The sequence below is a fragment of the Anabas testudineus genome, chromosome 18 (genome assembly GCF_900324465.2).
Source record: "Anabas testudineus chromosome 18, fAnaTes1.2, whole genome shotgun sequence".
Lineage (NCBI taxonomy): Eukaryota > Metazoa > Chordata > Actinopteri > Anabantiformes > Anabantidae > Anabas > Anabas testudineus.
Window position 1 is genome coordinate 17,156,916 of NC_046627.1, and position 21,422 is coordinate 17,178,337.

The window sequence follows — 21,422 nt, forward strand, 5'->3', positions numbered from 1 at the left end:
TACAGTACACCTGATGGTGATGGGAATATCACTGGTTCTCTATGAAAAAATAAAGTGTTGACTAAGGGTAAAAGTGCCCATTTATTCATTTTCATTTTCATGTTCAAATTGAACAATAATTAAAAATGTATAGGACAATCAACTGAAATGCCAACTAATAGCAGTGTGGTTTCATTGGTTTTTATTTTACCAGTAACATACGTCATCTCCTTCAGCTTGTCGAACTGATACCTAATTAATAATTAATAGAAATGTTGGAACAAAATATAAAGAACAGTACGAAAAGCTTTTTTTTTTTTTGACATCACAGCATTTATTACAGATTCTCTTTGTTAATGCAAAATACTGAACAATGTCTCAGCTCGCCGTCAAGTACAGAAACTCCCTTTTTAAGAAAATGAAGACAGTACTCTTCCCATAATATGAGAGGATCCCAAAGTACAAGAAAAGAAAAAACTACCTTACAGTTACCAATACTATCATTTGAATTTCTATAATTTATAAAAATCATAATTATTTGCAATGCTTTTAAATTCTTTGTTTATTTTTCATCTTAAGTACACTTAGAAACAAAATTATGAAATACACACACACACAGTCCCATGTTTTTGGTGTCAAAATGCTTACTTGCATACGTATAAACTCTTACACGGGGAATGTGATATTTGTCTTCACCACTGGATTTACTTCTGTCAACACAAAATCACTATGTAAAACCATTTTCTACTGCCATGTAACTTGGTTACCATTCACTTTATTTGCAAAATAGCTAAACATTATTCCCATACTGTGTATAATAGTAATTTGATTAATTGTTATTGAGTAAAACTGCACTAATGTCAGTTCTTCTCAGCACTGGAACAACTTTTGCCATTTTGCAGCATTGAAGTCTTTTATCAACCATTTCCTTAAAAAAAAAAAGTTAATATTTGTACAAGAAACCAGCTATAAATTTCAGCATCATGTCCACTCACGTGTGATCTAAGTACAAGTGAGAGCAGGTCTAAGGCAAAGAAAAAGTATGTTGAGGCCTTGTAACATCTATCTTAATGTTCACCACCATAATTTCCATCAGCATTTAGGTAGAGAAAAAAAAAATCTCTGACAGTGTGGAGGGTCAACCAGTATTCTGGACAATCATTTTTAAACACGCTGTGTTGCCAGCGGCAGTGTTGTAAAGTGATGGAAGAGCAGATATGCAGTCATACACACGAGCATCACTTCATTACATTAAGACACTAAATCAGAGAGATAAACAAGAAATCCTCACTAATGTCTTGAAGGCCACCAGTCAACATTTAATGAAATTATTTTAATCTTGTATATATATAAATGCATTTATTAACCTGGTCCTACCCCCTCGTTAGAGTTATTATCAAAAACGCAATGCTGTGAACGACAACAGGAACACTACATCATCTCACAGGGTGCAGTCAGCACGGAAAATCTTTAGGCTGAACAGACGAGAGCAGTGACGTTAAAAGATCTATGATCTCCAATAGATGTGGAAGCACTGCCCCTGACATTGACCTACCCCTTCTACTCAGCCTGACCTGAGTCGCAGCAGCACAGGAATTTTCACTCACGTCCTCTCAGGTGTGTGACAGCAACAAAGGGGTAGATGCTAAGACTCAAGGAGACAGGAACCAAATTGGTGGGAGGTGAGGGAGGCCTGAGGGAAAAAACCCTGCTCTCCCTCTGGATCAGACAGAAGTGACCAGCCTGGAGATCTCTTAGAACAGAGAGCCACTGGAAGGAGGAAGCCATCCAAGCAGGGGGGGGCAAGCAGGCCTTTAAGGCAGCTGTGCACCAGGCGGCTTTGATGGATCTGTCTCTTCAGGGCACTTTGCAGTCAGAGCTGAGGTCAAAATATGTCTGGGCAGCACTCCCAGCTGCCACGTTCCTTGGCTTCCCAGTAGCCTCCCTTATAGATATGGACTTGCTCACCTGTGATCTCATCCTTGCAGCCCTCAAACCAAAGTGCCTGGTAGCTGTCATGAGGGGCATCTGAAAGAGAGAGATGCAGCGTCAACAAAAAGGCTGAAAGAAAACGTACATACATAAATAATTAGGAAGAGAAATGAAAGCGTGAGGAGATGGAAGTAAAACAAAAGGTACTTGCTTTTTAGGGAGGGGTCAGTAAGAGAGTCCTCATCGACAGCTTTTGGAAGAGAAAAGGGGATCACAAGAGATTTTTTTTTTACCCCGTATTGCCATGATTATCCCCATGTAAGGAGGAATACAGACGTAGTAAAGCATCAACACTGACACACAACTCTCACCTTCTTCTGACTGGCTGGAGGTGCGCTGGTTGGCGGCTTCCCTCTCTCTCTCCCTGCGGGCGATGCGCTGTTTCTCCTCCAGCCGCTGCTTCTCGGCATTGGCCTCATCCCAGCGACCTTCCTCCATCAGCCGCTGGTCAGGCCGGCGTCTGCTGTCGGTGGGCGCCACGCCCTCCTCGAACTCATTTAAGGTCAGCGCCAAGGCAGTGAAGTAGTACGTGGTCTCTGCACTCTCACTGTGAGCAGCAAGAATTTACAATTGGTTTACAACCTCTTAAATGATGCTAGAGGTCTTTTTCGAACAACAAAGGGCCTATAACCCAATGAAGGTGACTTGTTTCCAGGGTGTTATTAACTAACCTGTAAACGTTTACAAACACACGGTCTCATCTTAATGTTTTTTCCAGTATTTATTGATATGTGGCTTATAACCTTAGCGTGTTAAAAATCTAAATATTGTACATTAAAAGTCAAAATGTTTCTGTTTCACAAACAATCGTTTGTCTACAGCCTTTAGGTTACGCTTCACGGTGAAGAATTTTTGTCTTTCTGCCTAAAGAAGAGTTATTTATAGACTGTGTATGTGTCTCAGATGTTTACACACCCAGTTGTGTTGTAACAATGCTTACGGTAAAGGGTTCCTCCTCCAAACCTCTCTGGCTTTGAGGGTTTGATAGACAGTCTTCTGTTTGCCCTCTGTGCCGTTCTCTCCTCCTCGGCTGCTCTGCATCACCCGGGAAAACTCCATCTTCTCATCCCATGTTCCCGACAGCACATAATGGGCCTTGCCGTCTTTGTCCATCACCACACCTGTCACCTAAAAGAGAAGGGTATGGGGTGGGTCATGAAGTACAAGGTCACAGGGCAGAGGGCAAAGCCTGCAAGTTCAATCACTTCAGGTCTTTGTAATGTAACACGTTTTTTTTTTTTCCAGTGAAAAGACACAAAAACAACTCCGATGAAAAGAGGATATTTGGAGACATTGAAAGTACAGTTACTTACACAATAGCATGACTTAGCATAAAAAAAACTGTGCAGATGAAACTGAATCAATCAAAGGTTTCAGCATTTTTCTCACCTTCCTGGCCACGTCTCTGGAAAAGTAGCTGTAAGGTGCAAACTTGAGATGGCAGCGATCGCCAGTGGTGTGATTCACTACGTCTATCTCTCCTGACTGATAAAGAAACAGAGTCAGGAGAAAACAGGGACAATAGAGATATCAACAGAATAAAACTTTTACATCATATAACAATAAATATGTTTTAAGATGTTAGTTCTGTAAACTCTTGCAAGTTAATTAGAGGGTTCAAAAGTTTCATTAGCCATGTGCAAAAATTTAATTTATAGAGAAATGCAGGGTGGTTTGCTCATAAGGCTGTAATTTGCAAGGTACAAACAATAAACAACAAATATGCAAAACTGCAAGACTATTTGAATTATATTTGAATTATTTTATTGATATTGATGTAATGTTTACTGCTGTATTTTGTTGCTGTGTGACCCAATTTATTATTTGCCATCATGGTTAGTGGAAACTGTTGACTGATATGAACTCTAACTCTATTCTCTAACACTAAAGATCCATGTGTGAAATGTCAGAGATTTCACCCACTAGTTCCTGCTGCGGCAGCTATCTCTAACATCTACCTCTAAGGTGGTTATGCAAGAAATGTTGCAAATCAAGTCACAGTAGTACTGGATCGACAACATGTTTCCACTGCTGTGTTTCCCAGACACTTTACCACTGTAAATCGCAATATATAAATTGCAATATTTAAGTGATTTTTTATATGATACAAGATTTTTATCTGTAAAATCCACCACTACTTTATTATTATTAATTTAGGCCTGTAGATTAATGGGGTGTTTATGCCTTCAGATAAAAATGGTCCAGCGACAGCTGCCTATTCAATGTTAATGGAAACTTGGCTCAACTTTCTGCAATATACTCAGATATACACAACTCCAGAGCTACACAAGCTACAAAAAGTCCAGGTTCAAGTCCAGCCGAGGGCTTTTGTTCCATTTCATTCCCCATTGCTTTCACCATTCCCCCATTAATACTTCATCATCACTATTTGTTATGCGAGGGTCGTGATAATCTCTGTCTGTCTCACCTGATCGATCCATAGTTTCCCTACGATAATGTTGTGCACTGTGGTGGTAACTTTCTTCCACGTGTAGTGATTGTTACTCTTCTCAAAGATTGCATGAATTGTGCCTGCACAAAAAAAAGAGGAGGTACAGAATCAACTTCATCCAATAAAACAAATGTGTATCTGGTTGATAACCATCAATTACTCCAAGGTGTGTAGCATTCTTTAAGTTCTGCTCACTGACCTATCTTAAGAGTGCTAATCATCTCTTTGTGCAACCCCAACACAAAAGAATCTAAATCTCTTTGTAACACACCTTAAAACTGCGTTGCCAGACCACATGGCACGTTGAAAATGTTTTGTATCACTCTGACTCTTACCTAAAGGCATAATGGACAGGTATTTTCCTCTGAACTTGCTTGCAACTGTGATCTCCTGCCTCAAGGTCCAGCCACGATCAGAAATCACATGGTGTGCTGCCGCAGGGGGATGGTGACTCACCTGAAATAGACAGACACACAGACGAAGTACAACAACAGTAAACGTAGAATGAGGCGTCAAAATGTGGCACCCTTTCAGCTCTATTGTTGTGTTGCTCAGGAAACACGTTGACAACAGACCTGCGAAGTGTGAACAAATGTTGTTGTTCAAACAGTGCAGGAATATTCCCACAGTGAATCTCAAATCTAATAAGATAATGTTGATAGAAATAAATGCACATTTGAATTAAGACTGATTGAATCCCTCTTTCTCTACACATATACACATACATATATTTGTGTGTATGTGTATAAAAGCTCATACTCTAAATGCAGCTGCCAGATTACTGATTTTCATAACTGATTGTATATTTATTGGACTGGATATGTTTTCTTGTTCTGCAATAATAAACCTTTCTGTTCTAATTTTCTGGCTGAAGTTTTTGTTGTGCGTCTTTAACAAATCCTTTCCAGTTTCTCTACTCTCTTTTTTCCCGTAAAGCGTACCATAATAAAGGGAAACCAGAGGATACTTGTTATACCTTCTAGAATAATTCTCTGCTCCACAGTATCCCTCAAATAAAACATATATTACATAAATTATTATTATTTAAAATTTATATTATTATAACAACAATTTGTATACTTCATGTCACATCACTTCAAATAAAAAAAGTCACTGCTATAACATCAGGTCTTTACAAGCATGAGTAAAACTGCAAACAATAATATAATTACACACTTTGTAAAATACTAGCACTCCCTTAACCCTTGGTAACGCTTAAACTGCTTTTCTATGCCTGACGTGATTAGTTAGCAATCATATGATTAGATGCCTGTGATACGAAACTCCAGATGCATCGAAATAAGGAAGAAAAAAGTGGACAAAAAGCTGAAGCAGCGGGATTTCTCAAGATACCCTTCCTGCCAAACTTTCTTTGACCATTTCCTTATTAAAAAGTACTCTCCCTTTATGTGTTTCTTAATTACTCACCTGCTCACACAGGGAGCGGTAGCCGCTCTCTCTCCGGCGATCCAGCTCGTACGTCTCCCCTAGAAGAGGGTTGAAAGGTTTGCCTGTGCGGTAGACGGTGGTCGAGTAAGAGGACACAGAGAAGGCAGCCACGTAGCACATCTGCTCCAGGGAGCTCTGGCACTTGGCTGCTTTATCCAGCAGCTCGTGGTACTCGAGGTCCTCCGACAACCGCTGCAGCATCGAAATGGGCTCGTTGAAGTTCACCTGTAGAGATCACATCATTTGGGTTTGTTTTTGAAGGTTTGCACAAGTATCACAAGATTTAGATTAAAAAGAACTGGCTCCAAAAGTGTAATAGGCAATATCTCTATTACTATGATTTTTCTTACCTTCATAAGACGTAAGGTTACAAAAATTATCAAAATAAATTAACACGTTTTAATTTGGGGCATTTAAAAAATTACATTAAAAAGATAATTTAGAGAAAGAAAAAGTGGAATGTCCTTATATAATAAGCATAATATTATGGCCCAATCAAAGCTGGATTTTAAATATCAAATACCAATACCAGTTTTTAACAATGTATCATGTATACAGTAATAGTATATTTGTTTTAACAAAAAGAAAAAACACTTTAAATAAATAATCTTGATATGTTCCATTTTGTTTTGTTTTAATTGTGTTAATATATTATTATATTAATTAAGTATATTAATATCAGCCTGGAAGTGCTCTCATATGCTCAATAAACCATGTGATAGGTGTTTCTGTTTTATTTTTTGTCTGTTATGAGCTGTCGGGGGAGTGTGTGCATGCAGGATCACATTTCTCTAGTAATGAACACATGCCTGCCAAATGTATGAGCCTGAATAAGAGCCATAGATACGCATCTATGGAATTTCTCATAGCTTTGTCAAAATACACCTCCGCCACTTGATGACACACGCTACATGATCTGTCAATAAAGCTATTTTAATCAGATGACTCTAACAGAATGCTGCTGGCCCAGTATTGCAAACATGAAGAGAATCTGAGTTTTTTTTCCCCACACGTCACATGAGTGTCACACACGTACAAGCAACTAATTTGAACCCGTGTGTTTCTTGACATGAGAAGTTTTGTAACAACTTTTGTTGTTACAAGGCAGCAGAAGAGGAGGTGAAAGTAGCTGAGGCCTTAAGAGGCTCAGACAGAAAACTTCCTGTGCGTCCGACCGGACATTGAGTAAGCAAAAGTCTGCAGAAACACTCACAGGCATCGGGATCTTGGACAGCTCTTTGCCAATGCAGTTCTTCATGATACTCCACAGGTTGAGAGAGTAGTTGGGTTTGTCTGGGATACGTGTCCGCCTCTTCTTTAAGGGCACCAGCTCCTGAGAGGGGGACTCCTGATTCATCGCTAAAGGTTCCTCATTAAGCTACACAGGAAATAATAAATGCTGTTTTACATAACTGTGACAGAAGCACGTTGATATAAACAATTTAAAGGTTGCTTTGCAATAACATACACTACATTAACTGATCAGAAATTATGGTAAGCATTATCTTAGTAGTATTTTGGAGCAGATGAAAAAAAAACAACAACAAAACAACAAAACATGAACGAGTCTTTCAACACTGATCCCAGAGGCTTGAGTGAAACATACCGACTGATCATCAGAGCACATTTCAGTGTTGAAACCACTGACATTACTGCTTGATCTTCTGAAAGAGAAAAAGAAAACATAAAGAGACCCTGTGACCACTGTCTGCAAGGTTACCGATTAAAGCAACAAATTGTGTAACAAACAGAGAAATAAAACACTAAACTTGCTCAGTTTCGACTACTTAGACCCATCAATCATAAGTGACTGCAAAAATGAGGAAACAACCAACTAACCAACTTTAATCAGACTGTGATCTTTGGTTTCTCAATACATGGGGAAATTTAAGCTTTGGTGCCTTCCTGTTTACCTACTTCAGTGATAAAACAAGAAAATACTGACTTGTGGAACTGTGGGTCTGCAGGCACAGTGATAAATTCAGGTGCTTCCTCCATGGCATCAAAAAACTCATTGTCATCATCCTCATCGCTGGCTTCACCTTTTCCTGGTCCAGCAGCACCTTGGCAAATATTATTAAGTAAAGTTCCATTCAGAAGCCAATTTAACACTAAATGCCCATTATTTCCTTTATAAGCTGACTAAAATAAATTAATTCAGCAATTCAACTATAATATTACATTTCAAAGGAAATACATTACATGACATTTTACGAAGTGTGTTGATGCTAGACTTACAAAGAGTGCAAAACCTTATTTTATAATTCAATTTAATAGAGATGTTCACAAAAACTAAATGAGGCATGGGAAGAAATATGACCTCAGAATTATAATTTTGGAATCTGACAGACTTGGGGTTGGGCCTTACTTTTACTATCTGCAGAAGCATTACTCTGTGCGGCTCCTCTGAATGCTCGCTCCAGGTGATTGTGCTGTTTTGCAAGCTGTTCTAAAGTCTCCTCCAGCCTCACTCTCTGCTCCCGTTCTGCTTGAAGTGCTTTCTGCCATCTCTTGCTGTGACCCTGAGCCAGTGCAAGGAAGTCTCTGCATGCCTGAGAGGGAAAACATCATACAGGGTCAACTAGAACCACTGAAATATGGTTAATACTGAAGTGAGATCAGTTCATTTGGCCTGTGCACGGTACAGATTGCAAGCAGCAACTCCCAAAGCCCACTCTCACTGTTATATGCCATGTCAATAACAAGGAGACATCCTGAGAGAAAAGATGACACTTACATTAATCATGGCATTAGAAGTAATGCGGAAGAGTGTTGCCCTCTCCGTCACCTGACGTATTTTTTCCCCAGCTTCTCCAGTTAGACGCAAACTGTCCAGTTCTGATAAAGACCTAAAAAATGTATATTAGTAGTATTAAAATGTGAATAAATACATGAGGCTCAGATTTAAAGGGATTGTTATTGTGTGTTAATTAGAGTATTTGTTCTTTTACTTTCAACAGGTGTATCACTAAACCTAAATTTAGCACACAGCACAACAAGGGTATGTTCTCAACACAAGGACCTGTTCTGTGAGTCACTGAGTTTTTTTAAAGTTAATTTGTGCATGTTTGATTTGTGTGTGTTTTGAAGTTAAGACAGGACACATGACACTTTTGCCTGAGGAGTGAAGCAAAAACAGAGAAATAAAGCGTGCAAGGCTGACCTCTGGAGGGCAGAGCCATGCTTTGAGATCAGGTCGTTGCAGGTGCTGAGATCCTCCACCTTGCTACCTAGTGTTCTGAGAGCAGACTGGACTTCTGAATTGTGTGACCCCCCGCCTTGTCCAGGTGCAACCGGCGCAGATGATGGCGGGAAGTCGTCCCCAGAGTCATCTATTAACCATCAAACAATTTAATGACAATATATCTAAAAGGGTTTCCCATATAATGCATTAAAAAAAAAAAGTCCCACTACTCGCATACTATTAAGTTTGTGTGTTTTACCTGACTCTGCCTGCATGCGGGCCGCCTTTGCTTTGGCCAGTTCAAGGGCAGTAATCCAGCGCTGACGTTCCACCTCACAGCTGGCCTTCAGGTGATATGTCTGTGCCCCACCATTGGAGATGACAAAGTTGCAGGCGTCGTCCACTGTGATATTTGCTGTGGCCAAGTTGATTGTCCCCCGACATGTGTGGCCCATCTCTGCCTGGGTCCTGGTAACCAGAACAATTTGATTTGATGTTTGATGAGGGGGCGAAAATGTAACTAAACAGGAAGCTAGCACGTATACTGTAACAGAGACTGTTCAAAGACTGTAACGCCCAGTTCCATTACTCAGTCTACAGATCTTCTAAACAATACCTTGATCTTTAGTGATTACATAACTTCTTTAACTGTAATCTGACATGATCATTTAACAGAAACTATGTTGAGCCATGCATTCACCTGTGAACAATAGCTTTTTCGGGTGTAATTATGTGAAGTAGTTGTTACAGACAGTTGATGCTGAGATTTCTTTAGTGTTACGATCATGGCTTATTAGTCATTTGTATTATCTTTGTTTCCTGAGTTTTGCAAGAAAGCATACCGGTAATACGACAACAGTCCATTGCTCAAGACAAACCACCTCCGTTGATAACCCTTGATGTAATTAGTCCACTTGAACACCCATCCCTTGTATGTGTCACCAGCAGGGGTTGGAGTAGGGGTCTTGGGTTCAGACATCACAGCCCCCAAAAACAAGATACAGATTTGAGGAACCTTAAAAAGAAAAGAATAAATAGCATGTCATTTACATGAACATGTTCATGCTTTTATAAATAGCTTTCATTATTAATTATCGTTTCATTATCACTATGTTCTTAGGTAACTAGTAATTTATTTATCCAATGTGCCACAAATGAGCTATTTTCAGCTTTACAAATGAAAGTAAATAAAACATCCTCCATCATTTCCGAATGCATATCTTTGGATATAGATATGCAGTTGGACAAGGTAAGTCACTTATATATATATATATATATATATATATATATATATCAAGATATCAACTTGTGCTTTGTGAAATTTAACATTTGAATCCAGTCAGAACATCAGCCTTTGTCCATTTGTTACTAAACTGTCTCACAAGTTGCGCAACATTATTACGAACCATCACTAGTGGTTGATATTGATCTTTCGGGATGGCATGACAGGTCAAAGGTTAACTATGCAATCAATACAAGTTAACTGCTGATTTATTTAGAAACATAACTAGAGCTGAATCCTTAAATCATTTTGGCACGATTCTGACTTATTAACTATGAATTCCGCATAAATATATTTAGTTGACACGGGTGTCAACGCTTTTAAAAAAGCGTTCAAATGCCTGATGACTAATTCTTCCAATAAAAGACACTCAGGTGACAACACAAAATAACAACTCAAACTCGTTAACCCCGACGAGCCTGAATGGAGAAGCTAGCAAACGTTAGCACTCTTTAGGCTAAAGTTGTCGGTGGTGGGGGGCGGGTCATTAAAAACAGCTCAACGTTGCTCAAACATGAGCTGAAGTGAAGAAATACCAATTGACATGTTAGCTAGAAGTTTACCTGCTGACGTGTGCATAGTCACAATACAGTGCAAACACAAGACACAATGCTAAATAAACGTTAGCCTGCTAGCTAGCGTTCAATCTTGGCTACCGCTAAATGTTTACCTTGACGTGTCCGAAAAGTAAGATCAGGCAACCAGACACCCGATGAAGTCACGGTTAACTTTGACATAAGCTACTGGACTTAGCTGGAGAGGCTAGCTAGCTAACTGGCCAACACGGGACAGGTAATAGTCAAAACAACTAAACGAAGGACGACGACAACAACAATACTGCGATTGTAAAATAAAGTGACACCAACGTTTCATTGGTATCCTACAATAATCGTGTGGCTAATGCTCATTCGACAACTGCGTATGCCGAAAAGAATCTAAAGCTAGCTAGCTATATCTAACTAGCCTAACATTAGCTCGTTGGTTACACCCGGTGCAACACTATTTGGTCCCGTCTAGAAACACGCATCATAGCTACATTGTTTCAACATTGGTTCCGTCAAGTTAACCGGGATTTTACAGGATAAAGCTGGGGTTTATGCTTTCAGAGTAAATGTACATTATCGCACTATTTGCCACATAAAAACGAATCACTCTGTTTAAATCAGTCAAAGAGAATAAATACATATGTATTCTGGAGCTCATATAGTATACACCCCTTTACGTGTTTGGTTAACTGACTGATCACCGCCGCTTTAGCCCTCTCATTACTACCAACATAAGTTTTTTATTTTGAAGGATGCATCCGGAAACCCGCTGTGATTGTGTCAGTGTCAGTACATTATCACTAGCTAGCAGCTAGCCGCTGTTAGCTTATTGATAAATATAGCTGTTCACTGTTGCAAATGAAAAATAACATTAAAAACTATGGCACAGTATAAAATGTACATATAAAAAATATTGAATATGCGCTGACTATAAATAGTGGCCAAATTAAGGTGCACTTGGTTTTGTCGTTTGCAGGCGTGCTACTTGCAGATTTACAGACTGAACTGTAGCACTGATGCTGTCGTCTCAGAAATTATAGCTGCAGTGTTTTTTAATCGTCTCCTAAACGAGTAATAATAAGGAAAATAAATACTAGTGACCAAATAAAATAGTTGACTGGGTAAAAACTGCGACTCCGGTGGGACTCGAACCCACAACCTTTGAATTACTACAGATCTGCCTAGAAGTCCAATGCGCTATCCATTGCGCCACGGAGCCACCTGTTGCACGTGGTCCACGGCAACTAATTTATTTATTATAACAGTAGATGATAACAGTGTGGGTATTTTTTGATATATTATACATATATCATATATACGTGCGCATATGTGTGTTGTATATCTCTGCTTAAACTCTTCGGGATTCAGCTCAACCGAGAGTGATCCTACATATTAAACACCTGGTGGCGCCGAAGGGCCGAAATGCGTTCAACATATTCAACAGTGCAAAGTATAAACCCATAATTAACATTAGCTACATTAAAAATATACAATGAACACTACTTATTAAGCTTTTGAGTTCTGTTGTATCAGGTGAAATATGAATAAATGGATGATTAATTAAAAACTAAGCACAAAAAGTATATATTTTACCTTAATTCGTGCATTAAATCAACTTAAGTCATGCATGTCTTATTAGTATTACCAGATTTCTTTTTTAAATAATATATAATATAAATAAATTGCAAACCAATGAGGCTGAGAGGCTTACAGTCCCTTTTCAGCACTGGAATGCAGGGGAAGTTTTATTCAGATATGTTTTTCTGGTTCAAATGTGCTGTGGTTGAGGAAGTATTAAGATCTATAATAACACACTGTAAATTCAACAGTTCCCAGTTTTATTATAAAATAAAAGCCTTGTATTGAAAACATTAACTATAATTAGACAAATGCACATAATTGCAACAGCTACTCAATGCAGAAGCAGAGTATCAGCCTATATATTACAACAATATTACTACTAATGTATTAATGTAAGGGTTGAATGTGACGCATATATTTTACTGTTTTACCTGCTACCTTACCTAAACATCATTACAAGTGAGAGTCAAATATTATACTTTTTACCCCACTACATTTAACTTAGAGATTTACCTCACAGTGTTTGCATATACAGTCACTCGTGAATTAAACTATACAACAGTAAAATCAAATGGAGCATAAATGATTTTATTGGCAGGAATAGCAATTTTTACTTTATCACTGGAGGTGAATACTTATTGTTGTTAATGCAAAAGAAAAAAATTACTGCCTCAGCTCTATTTTGTATATATTATGATAACACATTAAGGTAACACTAACATTATTTATATATATAACAAATTAAACACCACTGCTGTAAAAGTTTATCAAAAACTAACAAACATATTTCTAGCAAACATGCGGCTGTGCTCCACGCATGCGCAGTGCGCTGAGCGTTACTGTAGTACATTACATTGTGAATTAAAAAGCTCATAACAAATTCTTATTCCGGTTTTTGCAGGTGGATCCACATCCGGCATAGTGGGGAAAAAAACAGGAATCTGGACGTGGACGGGCGATATCCCTCTCGACTCCTGCGCGTCTTTGACACATCCTGCCGTGAGCGGAAGTGTCTGGGATTCCGCTGGATCCATCTCTGCAGGGTAGTCGCTTGTAAAGGGAGACGGGGGTGAGCACCGTCTGCATCTCTTCCCACCCCATCATCCACAGCCCCGCGGCTCCATTCCATTCAGCGTCACCGTGCACCACCCAATGTAGATAGATGAGCCCGGGACATGCTCCATCAGGTTCGGCTTCCACTCCAACTCCACATTAACGACACACCGGGAGCTGGAAATGCGGCAGTAATTTGCATGGATCTTTATTTCGGGCCGGACGTGTTTTTGTTTTAGGTCTGCGCACTCGACGTGAACGTCAGCCTGGACACAGGAGAGGATTAAATTACTGCTGCTGGCGGCGGATTATTTCATTGGCCTCCTCCTGTCACGCCTGAGCCTGTTTTTTGGTCGCCCCCCCCTTTTTTTTTCTAATAAAGAGAGAGCTCCTCAATCGCCAGGTAGGTCCCTGATCATTATTACACAGTAGCTTTCTTGAAATGTGGGGTTAACTATGCGTTACCGTGCGTCTTTTGTTGCCTCTCTTTGCAAAACCATTCGGTCTCGTTTGCAGACAACAATAGAAACCCCGAAACAAACTGTACAGCAAAACAACAACATATCAAATTGTCAAAACACTATTATACAACAGGGGCACCTCTATTTAGCAGCACCGACCTAAATACCGATGGAAGCGTTCAAGGTGTTGGACTCTTTATAACACCGCAGTTTTATTCTCTCCGACAAATTGCACGACCATGGCGCTCATACCTGCACCCATGCACTTCCCCTTTGACTACTTTAAAGCTCTGGTATGATGTTGCTGGCCGCCCAACCCCCTTCCCGTCACCGCCACAGGCTTGTTTTGGTTACAGACGGATCATGCCCTTTTGTCCGCTGAAGCCTGACTGCGCTGTTCAGATCAGACTCCCAGTATGAAATAATTTGCCCGCTGTTTTGGCAGCCACATGTCTTTACAGTGTGAAGATGTTGGGGAGGGGGGCTCCACGAATAAACTGCAGGACAATACACTGTGCATCGTTTTAAACTAAACAAAAAAAGTAATATTTGTTAAATAAGCTTTTAGGGACGGAGCAGGAGGAGAGGGTCATCTGTGATTTAGGTTTTATTTGTTTGTAGTTCGTTGTGTCTGCTTTTCTTTTTTGGTGAGTTTTGTAATAATTAGATTTTTTTTCATGGAGTTTGGTTGAACACACTTTCTACAAAACTTTAGAGTAGATAGAAATGTTCTTCTATTCAAAGTGGCACACTGATCCAATGATATTTGTTCAACCAGTAGTACAAAAACACACAAAGTACCTAGATAAGGTTGAAGGATATTTAAGAAACAATGATATGACATGAAAAGCAGGAACTGTATTCATGACTTGATAAGTGACTTAAAAATAGATTGTTTACGAGAGTTGTTGCTGTTTAACTCACTGATGATCAACTTACAGTAACTGTTTCACTTTTACTTCATGAAAAGCACAGAGACTGACTTGTTCGCCTTTTTTCTCTAGGTATGTCTTTCCGGCGCGGCGTGGTGAGGCAGAGCAAGTTCCGCCATGTTTTTGCTCAGGCGTGGAAGGCCGAGCACTGCATCGACGATGTCAGAGTGTCCCGTGTGACGTGGGACAGTCCCCTCTGTGCGGTCAACCCAAAATTCCTCGCCGTCATCATCGAAGCAGGCGGAGGAGGGGCCTTCCTCGTCGTTCCAATCAACAAGGTTTAACCATCTCAGCATTAAGATAATCATCAGATACATGGGAGATCAATATTTATTAAAGCCTCTAGCTTGTTTCTTCCTACCTGCTGCTGAAAGCATCATGTCACTCTGTATTTGGCCAATTTGTCTTTTACAATTTCAGGAACAACAGTGGACAGTTATAACTATGTCATTGAGTTATGTTTTTAACTTTTCATTTCCTTCGCAGAGTGGCAGAATCGATCAATCAAGTCCGACAGTGTGCGGCCATGCAGCGCCGGTGCTGGACATTCAGTGGTCTCCTCATGACGACAACATCATTGCAAGTGCCTCAGAGGACTGCACAGTAAAGGCAGGTCCACAATGTGCCATTTGTGGTACTTATCAGTTATTGGTATCAGCCAGTGGTAAATTGCTCTGATAACCTGGACCACATTTGTGGAAGCCAGGTTTTCGATGTCTAAAGTGACTTCTTGCTCAACTTTACTTTTTACGCTGTGGCTGTTAAAAATAGAAAAAGGCGTGACAAGCTAAATGTCAGTGTCATATGTAGTAGTAAACAATTTGGGAAACTTTTTCAGAGTTAGACAGGGAGATTAATACCACTCATGCCTTTTTTCTAAGTGTGCAAACCTCCTCATCCGACTCTTTGTTTAAAAAAATAATAATAATAAAGTGTCCCAAAATGACAGACCATTGCATAAAGCTTCTCTTGAAGTTAAAAACACAGGATGCAGAAGAGAAAACAGGAGAAACATGAAAAGCCTGGCTGTTTAGTCAGAGATGGCGGCTTACAATGGTCTTCATAAGATCACAATTCTTGTTTAAACTCATTAGGGGAGATGTTGATCTTTACATAAGCAGATGTCTGATTTGGTTTGTTGTTTTTAGGTGTGGCAGATCCCAGACGGGGGCCTGACAAGTCCGATGACGGAGGCCATTGTGACTCTTGAGGGCCACAGTAAAAGAGTGGGAATCCTGGCCTGGCACCCGACTGCCTTTAACATCCTCCTCACTGCAGGTGAGATCATCCGTCACACTCAGCTACCACATATAGGTCGCTCGTAATTTGTTTGTGATGGCTTGAATTACAACCAAGATCGTTGGACTACAGCTCTTTTATATTTGCCTTTTAGAGTGCAACAGGACTGATGAGGTTCAGATCACGTTTTACATAAATTTACATAAAAACGATGGTCTGAAAGGGCATTTGTTGGGAGACCATGTAACAGAAACATTACCCATGAAAGTCAACCTTATAACCTTGTAGAAAGAGTTGTCAACATACATGGCAACCAAGCAGAGACTCTAGTGATACTAGAGGTGTGTTAAGCCTGTGCTAAACATTTGACATCATCCAGAGAAAAGTAACGCACTCCCATACATCTGTAAATAGTGAGAGTTGAAGAACACATCTTATCTTACTGTGTTGGTGTTCAGTGACGACCAGTTCAGATACCACTGCATTATACAAGCAAGGAATTAGATTTCCCTTCTCAGCAATTCATAATTACACTTTGCTGTGAAGGCACTCGATTTAGTTTCATGTGAAATGTATCCTACACGCACACAAGCCTTTTATTTGTAGTCAGGCAGCATCATGATTCACAGTTATCACAATTTTGGTTGGTGTTTACTATTAGATTGCACAAGTAAACAAGGAGGTACTTGTATTTATGTATCTGTCTACATAATTAATTTAACTGCTTTTGTATGACATTTCTTTATCATTACTACACTGGATGTTTTCTCTCTCCTTCTCCAGGCTGTGATAACATCGTTTGTGTTTGGAATGTGGGCACCGGGGAACTCGTGTATCAGCTGAGCGATGCCCACCCAGACCTGATATACAGTGTAAGCTGGAACAAGGACGGTAGTGCTCTCTGCACCGTCTGCAAGGACAAGGCCCTGCGTGTCATCGACCCACGAAGAGGCATCATCCTCAAGGTTATTTCACTTTACTAACATTACATCGTTAGCTGTCAGTCTTGAGTCATACCTCCACGCCTGTCCTAAATCGGTTTCTAATTGTTCTCTTAGGTCAAAGAGAAGGTCCACGATGGTACAAGGCCGATGAGGGCTGTGTTCCTCTCTGATGGGAAGATCTTAACCACAGGCTTCAGCCGTATGAGTGAGAGACAGCTGGCATTGTGGGACACAGTAAGCTTGCCTAGCTGTTTTCTACCTAGACGACCAACACAGTATCCTTAGGAATCATTTTCTGCATTGCACAAGTTATGTGTACATATTCAAGAAATCAGATCTGGTATCTACAAACAATAGTTTTTTTGTTTGTTTTACAGAATGATCTCTCCGAACCCATGGCAGTACAGGAGATGGACACGAGTAATGGGGTTCTTTTACCCTTTTATGACCCTGACACAAACATGGTCTACCTTTGTGGAAAGGTAACCTCGGGATTGTAGCATCCATTTGCTTAGCCGGTTGTAATTAGAACAGGTTTCATTTACGTTTTGGTTCGCTCACATTAATGAGTTTGCCTTTTGGTTTTTAGGGGGACTGCACCATCAGGTATTTTGAGGTGACGGATGAATCACCTTATGTTCACTTCCTCAGCTTATACAGCAGCAAGGAGCCTCAGAGAGGAGCTGGCTTTCTTAGTAAAAGAGGAGTGGATGTCAACAAGTGTGAAATCGCTAGGTAGGTATAGTACGACAGATTTTTTTTTGATATTTGTTTGATTATATAAAAAGAGTGCTGATATTGAGTTGTTTTTTTTTTTCAAAGAAGAATAAAGAAGAACAAAGAATTGCTTTAGACGTATTATTTACTCATTCTCTGCTTCTTTTGCAGGTTCTACAAACTGCATGAAAGGAAAGTGGAACCCATCTCTATGACTGTACCACGAAAGGTTAGCCATGCACAGTCTTTGAGAGCATAAATGATTTTAAAAATGTATTTCTTAACTTGCTAGGCCTCTGTGTGCCCAGACATGTATCCATAAGTTAACTGTCTCAATCTTGCCTCCACAGTCCGATCTATTCCAGGGAGACCTCTACCCAGATACAGCTGGGTTGGAGCCTGCTCTCCTGGCTGATGAATGGATTGCTGGGCAGGATGCTCCACCGCTGTTGGTTTCGCTGAGTGGTGGGTACACGGCTCCTCCATCCAAACACAGAGACACCCTCAGAAGCAAGCCCAAGCTTGTCTCACAAGACTCTGGGACTGGAGCTGCTCCCCCGTCACCCAGCAGTGCAGCAGCTCCTACTGCTACCTCTACTGCTAAGGAGTTAGAAGATGATGCGCCACAGCCACGAGTAGCCACGAGAGAGACAGATGGAAATACTGAGAGGCCAAAGAAAGAGGTCAGTGGACAGAATGAGATACACTGTCTGTCATTCTCAGGGCTTATTGTTGACCTGCTCTTTCTCTCCTCCTTTCTCTCAGGATGACTTGTTGAATGAGTTGTTAACAGAAATGAAGGCCTTGCGTGCTGTTGTGCTCGCTCAGAGCCAGAGAATCGAATTGCTGGAGAGGCAGCTGGCCCGGATCGAAGATGGGGATGTATGAGGAAGCAGGAGATTTACTACATTTGGAGGGCATTCTTACTAATTTGATAGACCATAGCCTTACTAGAATCAACAGTACCTTAAGTTGTGTGAGAGGGAGAATGTAGTGTAGGGTAGCCACTAACTGTGAGTCCCAGTGACTTACAGCCAGGTCAAGTATCGCGATGAAAACAAGACCACAATTTGTTTCTGCGATTGTTTTCCAGGTTGTGGTTGCGAACAGTGCGTCATCTGCATAGAGTCGCATTTAACAGTGAGATAATGTTCTTTTTTAAAATTCAAATGAGTAATGCAGCAGCTATTTGGTGGTAAATATAATGCAGCTTTGAGCTTCCACAATCCAGGCTTAGAAGGACTTTTGGACGAGATACAGTGGCATCATTGCCTCACACTAATGCGCAAAGTAGGAACCATTAGCATTATATTAAAGCTAATGAAGGTTGACATGCTATAGCAAAGCAATTAAGTACCTCCAATATAATTTTCTTTTCTTCTAATCACTCACAAATGTAACCATTAGGGCTATTTTAATCAGGTAGTTAAAGCTGCTAGACTGTGATGTCCTATCAGACCCCCAGTTGTTAACTAATTGTGTGTGTGGCTCGTACTTCGTTTTACTGCTTCATTAGAGAAAAGACTAACAGAAGGAAAATCTCCTGGTACACAAATCAAGACATTGACAGTATAAATTGTGTGAATGATAACTGATCATTGTAGCTAAATATTTCTGTGTATTGTAATCACGTGAAGTCATTGCAGTCAATGAAAAGGTTGCACTTGCGTTTTTTACCCTCATGTTGTCCGGACGATGGCTTTGTAAAGTTTTCTGTGGCATCCTAAGGCAACATATTTGTCCACATTATCATTAAGCTGTAAACAGGTCAAAATACTTTTGCAGCAAAGGCTGCAGTACAGTCCCCTAAAGAACTAAGATTTTATCTTAATCGCCAGTTCCTAGGAAGTGATGATTAAGATGAGAGTTGTGCTAAATACAGCCCATACAAATGTCCAAACACTAGCTCCAGTGAAGTCACACTAAAAACATACTAAAGTTATATTTAAATAATGATTTCAGCAAGGTATATGCAGCCACAAATAAGAGAAAGTTACAGTGAAATGTGTCTACAATGTCTGCAGTTTGCAATTGTATGTATAGGTGTTAAAAGATGGCTCTTAAAGGTGTTTTTTATTTCATTTAGAGGCACTTACAAGTTACATGTCCATCTGTGAACGATAGTGTAACAATGGTACATTCCACATCATGCATATCCCTTTATTACTTTATATTTCTTTATGCACTGACCTCTTAACACTAATTGTAAAATCAGTAGCTGTTCAACTGAGACTACACTGCAAAAATTCAATAAACATTAATTTGTCCTTTGTATTACTGGAGACGCTTTCTGTTTACACTAAGAAAAGATCTGCCTGTGAGTATGTATTTGTTGTAACTTCTGGGTAGACAGTCATGCTCAGCATCATTTAAGTATATTGATCATCTGTGAAGCAGCTGCTGTCAGCTTCAGTTAAATATGCACTCACACACAACACTTGTAAAGTGTGACCACCCTCACGCGTTCTCACATTTTATGTCAGCTTTCATGGAACTCCCTGTATGATTGGTCTCACTTTAGAAATACTCTCTCACACACACACACAGTAAGTTAATTGGGTTTTACAAGTGGCTTTCGACTGGGAAAAGTGAGAAATAGCCAGATTTGTCAAAAACTGCAATTAAGTGGAGTTGTCTATACATACAGAGAGAATAGAGTGTGTTAGAAGTTTTAGTCAGATGTGAGCAATCACCCAAGAATTACTAAAGAAGCCTGTTTTATGACAAAGCTTAATTGCTGCATTCCAGTGTTTCACATTCAGATCGGACATGCACAGGTGACTTGCAGCAGGGGAACAACTAGGGATTAGAAATGACATATTACAGCCACGGTTAGCTCATTAAAAGTCTAAAAACAAACTAACAGTGTGGCAATCTGGTCTCATTGAGCAAAAAGCTGTGCAAATTATTCGAAGCACCTCATCTAGGCACATGCACCACTATCGTGCATGTCATGGCAGATGTACCCTGAATGGTTTAGGTTGTTTAGGTTTCCTTTTTTTCTAGTTGTGAAGACAGGAGTATGTTACGTTTAGTGTCATTCTTATAGTAAGTAGCAAGGACCATGACACTGTGTGCTGAAAATAGCTGGGGCAGCTGCTGTTCATCCAAGTGTATCTACCTACAGATAATTTCCATTTCAGACAGGTATTGGGGTAGTTTGTGCTCACTTAATTGTATAAACCTGAGTTGTGAACCTATAAATGAATTAGATTTACCAAATTAATTCATCCAACACCTCAACTGCTTGTCATCTTAAGGGTCACAAGAGTGCTGGAGCTTATCCCAGCTGTCGTTGGGCGACGGGGGGAACGTACACCTTGGAAATTAACCCTAACATGCATTTCAGACAGTGGGAGGAAGCTGGACTACCTGGAGAAAACCCACACAGACATAATAAGAACACACAAACTCCACACAGAAAAAGTATAAGGTTAAAATTCTGAGATTACATTTTTTAATAAACACAAACAAAAAAAAACGGAACAGGATTAAAAGAGCATGAAATAAGAAATCCATCAAGATGGCTTCTAGCATTTTAACTGGGCTTAAAATAGTTTGATATTCAAATTGCAGTTATTCTCAAAGCGTAAATTTAAATGTTCCATCACT

At 39.9% G+C, this 21,422-nt stretch overlaps 2 protein-coding genes and 1 non-coding gene across 5 annotated transcripts; 1 reads left to right on the plus strand and 2 right to left on the minus strand.

The window, feature by feature from the left end:
• Window positions 1-523: 523 nt before the first annotated feature.
• LOC113157501 (oxysterol-binding protein 1-like) lies at window positions 524-11,344 on the minus strand. Of its 3 annotated transcripts, none has more exons than XM_026353045.1 (17): window positions 11,009-11,344; window positions 9,899-10,071; window positions 9,316-9,524; window positions 9,036-9,204; window positions 8,610-8,721; window positions 8,241-8,424; window positions 7,818-7,935; window positions 7,479-7,533; window positions 7,086-7,250; window positions 5,852-6,097; window positions 4,759-4,879; window positions 4,400-4,503; window positions 3,361-3,456; window positions 2,912-3,099; window positions 2,283-2,518; window positions 2,123-2,161; window positions 524-2,007 (listed from the first exon to the last, which is right to left on the minus strand). In XM_026353045.1, the coding sequence occupies exons 2-17, from the start codon at window positions 10,033-10,035 to the stop codon at window positions 1,865-1,867; spliced, it is 2,322 nt and encodes a 773-aa protein (XP_026208830.1). In that variant the 5' UTR covers window positions 10,036-10,071; window positions 11,009-11,344; the 3' UTR covers window positions 524-1,864. The 3 variants fall into 3 exon arrangements, with proteins under 3 accessions (XP_026208830.1, XP_026208829.1, XP_026208831.1); XM_026353044.1 differs by having other exon boundaries at window positions 7,479-7,536; XM_026353046.1 differs by lacking the exon at window positions 2,123-2,161 and having other exon boundaries at window positions 7,479-7,536.
• A 670-nt stretch (window positions 11,345-12,014) lies between these two features.
• Window positions 12,015-12,102, minus strand: trnar-ucu. The gene is given in 2 exon segments: window positions 12,015-12,050; window positions 12,066-12,102. It is a non-coding gene; the product is annotated as a tRNA-Arg (tRNA).
• A 677-nt stretch (window positions 12,103-12,779) lies between these two features.
• On the plus strand, window positions 12,780-20,084 carry coro1b (coronin, actin binding protein, 1B). The gene is made up of 11 exons (XM_026353219.1): window positions 12,780-13,920; window positions 14,983-15,188; window positions 15,397-15,519; window positions 16,059-16,188; window positions 16,933-17,114; window positions 17,208-17,327; window positions 17,471-17,575; window positions 17,683-17,828; window positions 17,982-18,039; window positions 18,161-18,493; window positions 18,576-20,084. The coding sequence occupies exons 2-11, from the start codon at window positions 14,985-14,987 to the stop codon at window positions 18,696-18,698; spliced, it is 1,524 nt and encodes a 507-aa protein (XP_026209004.1). The 5' UTR covers window positions 12,780-13,920; window positions 14,983-14,984; the 3' UTR covers window positions 18,699-20,084.
• Window positions 20,085-21,422: the final 1,338 nt, after the last annotated feature.

Bases quoted from the DNA above. Each gene is read 5' to 3' on its own strand.
- LOC113157501 (XM_026353044.1), bottom strand. From the start codon at position 10,035: ATGTCTGAACCCAAGACCCCTACTCCAACCCCTGCTGGTGACACATAC. The intron at 9,205-9,315 runs GTAAAACACACA...GATGGTTAATAG, and splicing joins CCGCATGCAGGCAGAGTCAG to ATGACTCTGGGGACGACTTC. The intron at 8,722-9,035 runs GTCAGCCTTGCA...TACATTTTTTAG, and splicing joins CATGGCTCTGCCCTCCAGAG to GTCTTTATCAGAACTGGACA.
- coro1b (XM_026353219.1), top strand. From the start codon at position 14,985: ATGTCTTTCCGGCGCGGCGTGGTGAGGCAGAGCAAGTTCCGCCATGTT. The intron at 15,520-16,058 runs GCAGGTCCACAA...TGTTGTTTTTAG, and splicing joins CAGAGGACTGCACAGTAAAG to GTGTGGCAGATCCCAGACGG. The intron at 18,494-18,575 runs GTCAGTGGACAG...CCTTTCTCTCAG, and splicing joins CTGAGAGGCCAAAGAAAGAG to GATGACTTGTTGAATGAGTT.